Source organism: Oculina patagonica, chromosome 12, assembly GCF_052425735.1.
Source record: "Oculina patagonica isolate OP01 chromosome 12, crgOcupat, whole genome shotgun sequence".
NCBI lineage: Eukaryota > Metazoa > Cnidaria > Anthozoa > Scleractinia > Oculinidae > Oculina > Oculina patagonica.
The window spans coordinates 17592853-17599994 of record NC_135769.1 but is presented as its reverse complement, the minus strand read 5'-3'; the positions used below and the strand labels follow the sequence as shown (position 1 = coordinate 17599994).

At 41.0% G+C, this 7142-nt stretch overlaps 1 protein-coding gene across 1 annotated transcript; it reads right to left on the bottom strand.

Moving 5' to 3' along the window:
- Positions 1 to 2025: 2025 nt before the first annotated feature.
- On the bottom strand, positions 2026 to 6914 carry LOC144633461 (uncharacterized). Its single transcript, XM_078492327.1, has 4 exons — positions 6668 to 6914; positions 3850 to 4078; positions 2782 to 3206; positions 2026 to 2124 (listed from the first exon to the last, which is right to left on the bottom strand). The coding sequence occupies exons 1-4, from the start codon at positions 6791 to 6793 to the stop codon at positions 2026 to 2028; spliced, it is 879 nt and encodes a 292-aa protein (XP_078348453.1). The 5' UTR covers positions 6794 to 6914.
- Between the last annotated feature and the right edge of the window lie 228 nt (positions 6915 to 7142).

Below are 7142 nucleotides of genomic sequence, written 5' to 3'. Positions count from 1 at the left end.
ATTTTTTCACCAACTACGTTAACATTTTTGCCCCCGCAGGGTTTTGGCCCAGAGGCCAAAACCCGAGGAGGCATCATTGTAATCCGCGCGAATATATAGTATATATATAGTATATACCAGGAAAAATCTCGAGTTGATCAATTTTTGCCCGCAAATAGTCTCGGGAGTTGTAAAATGCCGACAAGCTGAAAGCCCGCAAGTAGGTATCGGGAGTTGTAAAATGCCGACATACGGTGATTGGTCAATGATGACGAAAGTAAACGATGATTGGGTGATGATGACAGCCCAAAGCATGAGCACGTGCACAGATGACAACAAGTAAACAAACGAAGCTTGTAAAGGTTGATTGCAGTTGGGCAGAATTTTGAAAAAGATAATGTGAGGTTTTATTCGAGGGCTATTCATTTCACAATGTCTAAAAGCCGAAAGCAATGCAATTGTTGAAAAGACTTCGCGATAATTAACTAAGTAACTCGCAGAGAAGTAAGAAAATCCACATTTCAGGGTCGTAACCAGATATGGGATCAGGGATCACAGCATTGGGATCGGGATCACAGCCTCGGGATCGGGATCATGGACCCGGGATCCCGGGTCACAAGTCATGGGATCCGGATCGGCCAATCAGATGGGATCAGAATGGAATCAGGGATCAAATGTTGCCACATTTTGGGGATCAGGAATCAAAATTTAAAGCTAAAATTTGGGATCAGCGATGAAAAAATATACCTGGTTACGACCCTGACATTTTTTACATCTGAGTGGCCGAAGAAGAAATATGTCTAGGAACACGTACGAACATATCAAGCCATATCTTCAAATTTGTCTGCGATTTACGATCGATAAGCAAGTCTCAGTCCAAAACCGCGATTTACCAAGCGCAAACTACTTGAACGGAGAAAAGCCTTGATCAGTCTATCTCCGGACGAGATTTACAAGAAATTTAAAAAAAGATCTCGAGATAATTGTTTAAGACTCGCGGCAGGCGAAACCGGAAACCAGAAGCGAGCGACTTTTAGAAAGTCAAGCGTTTTCATTGTCAAGGGTGAGAAATTCTTTCGGTATCCTTTCCTTTTAAAAAGTTTATCGTTGTCATGAAGCGTGATTTACGATAAGAAAGCCTTTGTCCAACTGACCGTGATTTACCAGGAACAAACTATTTGAATGGAGAAAACTTCAAAAGTCTTGATCGGTCCACTTCCGGACGAAATTTTAACTTTACAAGATGATATGCGGCATCAAGAAAAGAAATTCAAAAGAGATCTCGAGATGCATTGTGATTATTTAAAACTCGCGGCAGGCGTTTACTTTGACAGAGGTAAGAAATTCTTTCGACATCCTTTTCTTTCTTAAGATTGATCATTCTCATGTCATTCTTCATGCTCGGGCTCTCAGCCCATATATTTATAAAACAATTGGGCCGGCTCAAATGTTAATTTTAAAACGTTTTGCTGTTTCTAAAGTTTATCCTCGCTGAGATCAAGACTTTACCACAGTGAAGTGAGTTCGATTCGAGCCCGCAAAGCGGCCCATTCAAAGCGACGAAGTCGCGAAAACGAGCCACGCAAGTCGCGATAGGTCGACCGTCCCGGCGTGTTAAATTAATAAAGACGACTGACTTTTTCTAAAGTCTAGCTTGAGTCTAGCTGAGATCCCACACCACAGCAAAACATGACAAAATGATGTCAAGATGCTGTTGCGTTCTTGTAATTAAATGATTTACCGTATCATAATTAATAATCATCCAAAATAGAAAATTAATTATATAATTTCCAATCAAATGTCTGAATTGTAGAAAAGGATGAAGAGCAAAGAAAAACCGATAAACATCGTCGAAACTTCGGGGGCAACCTAGTGTCAGCTATTTCTAGTATAGGAGTTGAATATCAAGAACGAGAGGACCACAGAAAGAGATCAAATTGTGAGTTAAAATGTGTGCAATCTCCACTGAAGGAAAGCGGGCCCTGGTAGCACTCAAGGTAAACGAGAGCGAAGTAATTTGTCATCGAATGGAAAGTGATCATGATTTTACCTTGACTCGTAGCTGTTCTCGTCCTCGTTTTTCTGTGAAGTTTTCCTCTTTCTGTCTGCTCTCCATTTGAACATTCCGAACACCGTGTTTGTGTTCTAGAAAAAGAAGATTAGCAATGTTTTGATTAACATTGGGTTTTTGCAGACCCGGGGACGCCTTCACGGCCTAACCCGAAAGTGAGGAAAATATTCGCCCTTTTGGATGCCAGCTACCTTTTCCCGGAAGTTGCTTGATGTTGCTTCTCTGCCGAGAACATTCACCTTACTTCCATATTGCCTTTTTGAGGGCTAAACCCGGCAGTGAACATCCATGTTTTAGCCAGCTATAATACATCTTATGGGAGGCGCGGTGGCCTAATGGTTAGCGCGGCGGTTCTTGGGCAAGACTACTCTCTTAGTGCCTCTCCCACCCAGGTGTATAAATGGGTACCGGCGAACTAATGCTGGGGGGTAACCCTGCGACGGACTAGCATCCCGTCCAGGGGGAAGTAAAGTACTCCTAGTCTAGTCGCTTCATGCTACGGAAACCGGGATAAGCTCCGGCCTCTATAAGCGGCAGCCACTAGGCTTGACACAGACTTTACCTTTATATGACTTATATTACATTTAACCCGTCACACTATGTGGGGAGAAGGAAGACCCCACCCTCAGACTTAAAGGGGGGAAAAGCCGGACCCCAACTAATGAAACCCTACCCCTTCCTTCTGTCACCCCTCCCCCACCCAGCTTCAACCCCTCAGCCCACCCAGGTACCTTTTCATCCTCCACGTCTTCTGAAAGCTTCTCTAGCCACTCCTTATGATTAAAACAGACAGGAGTACTTGTCATGACCTCGGTGTCAGCAACATTGATTTCTCCCGGTTTTATTAAAAGTTGCTCTGCGTTGATCTCCTGAAATAAATCAATGAATTCGTTTTCTTTCCTTCCCTGTGAGGCTCTTTGCTTCTTTAAAACTTTGTTGTCACCCAGATTTAAACTGCCAGAACCACAAGCTGATGTCTCACTTGAGCATGGCGATGAGCAATTCGCAACGCTTGATGTTTGGCACCGTTTTTCCTTAGCGAAGCCATCCCGCACTTTATTGTTTTGACGTCTGTTAGAGTACGTACTAAGCGGTGAACTCTCAGATCTGTTTTGAAAAGCATCTTTTTGGCTCACCACTGGAGTGCCACACTCTGCTTGAATGAATATATTAAGATTATTAGAGGATGTTGCATGCATGAATCTCAGTATCATGAAAAATGAAGTACAACTTGCAAGCGCAAGTGAATGACTTCTCTTCAGCCAATCAAAATCGAGATCGGTTGAAAATAAGTATAAACAAGAAGAAAAGTCTCCAGGTGTTCCTCAAAGTCCGGAGCCAAAAACGCCTGGAAATTAAGCTTTGAAATATTCACTATATTTAATACTGCGCTATGATGTCTGACATATACACACATATAGGTGCAACGTCTTTCAGCAATGGGATCAAGTTAATTTTCTATTGGGGCCAATCCGCCATTTCTGTAAATGGTAAAATGGCAGCACTCGATTTGAAATCGTTGTTGTCTAGCTGGAAGCCAAAAAGTAAGAATTCATTTCAAACCGTGTCTGAAAGAGCGATCAATTCATGAATAAAGGGAAGACTAACGTTTCACCAAATTAAATGAATGTTTTCATTTATTGATTGAAAATAATTCTTTGTTCGAAATTCTGACCTTTGTATTCACAATGGCTGTTGTGACCTGTTGTGATGGCGATTCGACTTTTAAAACGAGTAAGTTATGATTTATACGGGTTTGTTTATCATCGCCTAAAAAGGGCAAAACAAATCAGTCTTACCTCCATTTAACAGAGTTTCATTCCGATGTTTGGCTTTCTTGATCTCTGCTTTGCCTTTAGTCGTTTGAGAGGTAAACTTATTTCTCCATGTTTGAAGTAGTTTTGCTTTGATCTGTCGTTCTTTTAGGAACGGAAATCTGTTTGCAAATTTCGAATAGTTATCGTTTGAAAATACCCTGAAAGAGTTTTTGGAGTTGCTCTTTTTAGCAGGCATTTCGATGATGGATGTTACGGTGTTCGAGGAGTATCATTATAAAATCTATCACATTTGATTATTTTGTTGATGTTTTGGTTTTCGTAATTTTTTACTTTGATTGTTTGCATGGGGTTTTGATTTCCAAAACTTCCAGCTTTGATTTATTTTGTTAAATTTTTGATTTCGCGAATGAGTTTTTGATTTCTCAAGTGGCGCTTTTGATTTCTCAAATGGGATGTTTGATTTTTCAAATGGCGTTTTTGATTTCTCAAATGGCGATTTTGATTTCTCAAATGGCGATTTTGATTTCTCAAATGGCGTCTTTGATTTTTCAAATGGCGATTTTGATTTCTCAAATGACGTCTTTGATTTCTCAAATGTGATGTTTGATTTCACAAATGGCGTTTTTGATTTCTGAAATGAGTGTTTTTGATTTCTCAAATGGCGATTTTGATTTCTCAAATGGCGTTTTTGATTTCTCAAATGGCGATTTTGATTTCTCAAATGGCGTCTTTGATTTTTCAAATGGCGTTTTTGATTTCTCAAATACCGACAACTGATAAGATCGAAATTTGATCACCGGCAGCTCGCGTGACTATCTGCTTCAGCGAGGTCAACTATGGCTGCGATGTCAGGCCACGGAACTCCTGAAAATGGTACATTTTGTTGCTGTCAATGTTTTTAGATCCATTTTGGTCGTTCACAGTCACAGTTCATCATTAGTTTTAAGGTAACAGGTCTAATTTACGAACCATTATATTAAGCACGCTTTCCATATGATCAGGATCACCAGTTTCGATACAGGCCCGTAGGGTGGATTCTGTTGAGGGGGGTTCTTTTTTGGGGGAGGTTATTTTTTTTAGTGCCGAAGGCGCGAGCCTTTAGGGGGGTCTGGGGAAAAGCCCCCCCCCCAGGAAATTTGCAAATTTAGGTTCTCTCAAGTGGCATTTCCTGCATTTTCACATCATTTCTGAGGTGGGATGCATTTTCCTTCAATATTAGCTCTTCGGAATGTAAGTTTCACTCTAAAAAAATTCTGAAATGTTCCGAAATGAGTGTGTGCATTTAGACATCTTGAAAATTTGGTTTCTGACAAATGCGCATGCTTGCCTATCCAGCCAATTAACGCTAGTTCTGATTGTAGCAGGCGCTACGATAAGGATGGAAAGCAAGACGGCAATCAATTAACCAATCCAAAAGATAAGAACTTCTAATTTTTGTGCCAAAATGTTGCGGCTTCCTCCGATAATCCTGGCAAGGAAGGTAGTCGTCCGTGTAATCGACCGGTCGCAGTATTTTAATTGTTTTTTGTAAAAAAAAGTATCTCTTCAACCCCCCAAAAATGCCTACTTCAAAAATTTTAGGGGGTTCGTTCGAACCCCAGGAACCTCCCCCCCCCCACCCTACGGGCCTGCGATATCGATTGCACGATCGCCATCCATCATACGGGCTTTGGATATGGCTTATACGGTCATTGAAGAGTCTGGACATTATTAGGGAATATATCTGGAAGGATTATGGCGTGAACTGGAGGTAAGCGATAAAGCTCAATAAATGGGTTGTCGGTTCCATCCGGCGCGCGGTTGTCCACTCTAACCACCCCCTCCCCCCCCCCCTCTCCTCGTTTTGGTCCGAGAGGGAGGAGGAGAGGGAGGGGGTGGTTAGAGTGGACAACCGCGCGCCGGATGGAACCGACAACCCATTTATTGAGCTTTATCGCTTACCTCCAGTTCACGCCATAATCCTTCCAGATATATTCCCTAATAATGTCCAGACTCTTCAATGACCGTATAAGCCATATCCAAAGCCCGTATGATGGATGGCGGTCCTTCGTGCAATCGATATCGAAACTGGTGATCCAGATCATATGCCGAAAGCGTGCTTAATTAATATAATGGTTCGTAAATTAGACCTGTTACCTTAAAACTAATGATGAACTGTGACTGTGAACGACCAAAATGGATCTAAAAACATTGACAGCAACAAAATGTACCATTTTCAGGAGTTCCGTGGCCTGACATCGCAGCCATAGTTGACCTCGCTGAAGCAGATAGTCACGCGAGCTGCCGGTGATCAAATTTCGATCTTATCAGTTGTCGGTATTTGAGAAATCAAAAACGCCATTTGAAAAATCAAAGACGCCATTTGAGAAATCAAAATCGCCATTTGAGAAATCAAAAACGCCATTTGAGAAATCAAAATCGCCATTTGAGAAATCAAAAACACTCATTTCAGAAATCAAAAACGCCATTTGTGAAATCAAACATCACATTTGAGAAATCAAAGACGTCATTTGAGAAATCAAAATCGCCATTTGAAAAATCAAAGACGCCATTTGAGAAATCAAAATCGCCATTTGAGAAATCAAAATCGCCATTTGAGAAATCAAAAACGCCATTTGAAAAATCAAACATCCCATTTGAGAAATCAAAAGCGCCACTTGAGAAATCAAAAACTCATTCGCGAAATCAAAAATTTAACAAAATAAATCAAAGCTGGAAGTTTTGGAAATCAAAACCTCATGCAAACAATCAAAGTAAAAAATTACGAAAACCAAAACATCAACAAAATAATCAAATGTGATAGATTTTATAATGATACTCCTCGAACACCGTAGGATGTAGCAGTTCTAGAATATCTGCAAGTGCATCGAACAGAGAATTTTTGAAAACCGATTGCTGAACAAAGGCTAAAACAGACAGAGCGTAAAAACGGTAATGCAAATGTGCTTGGTAACCAGTCCTCCATGCGTTCGCCGTTTAATTTTTGGGGTAAGAGGGTCGGGCGAGAAAATGTTATTTGAAAGGGTTTTCTGCGGGATCGCTTCAAATGTCTGTTAAATTCACAGGTTCACCATCAGTTCGGAAAAAAATAAGCCGTTAATATGCTAATTAAAAGATTCGGCACTCCTCAGCGATTGGTTTGCCGTTTTGCTATTCTAAGCAACCTATCGCGCCAAATCTCAAAAAATTACCACAATTCTTCGATATCCCTACCCCCAAAAAAATCTCAACTTCCTCCTTCCCCTCCCCCTCACCACCACGAATACCAAAATAATATTTCTTTAATCAAAGGCTCTTCGAACAACCTCATGGTA

Excerpts from the sequence above, each read along its gene's own strand:
- LOC144633461 (XM_078492327.1), bottom strand. The coding sequence starts at position 6,793 with ATGGAGGACTGGTTACCAAGCACATTTGCATTACCGTTTTTACGCTCT. Across the intron at positions 4,079-6,667 it reads GCAGATATTCTAGAACTGCT|ACATCCATCATCGAAATGCC; the intron begins ACATCCTACGGT and ends TCGAACACCGTA. Across the intron at positions 2,125-2,781 it reads AAGACGTGGAGGATGAAAAG|AACACAAACACGGTGTTCGG; the intron begins GTACCTGGGTGG and ends TTCTTTTTCTAG.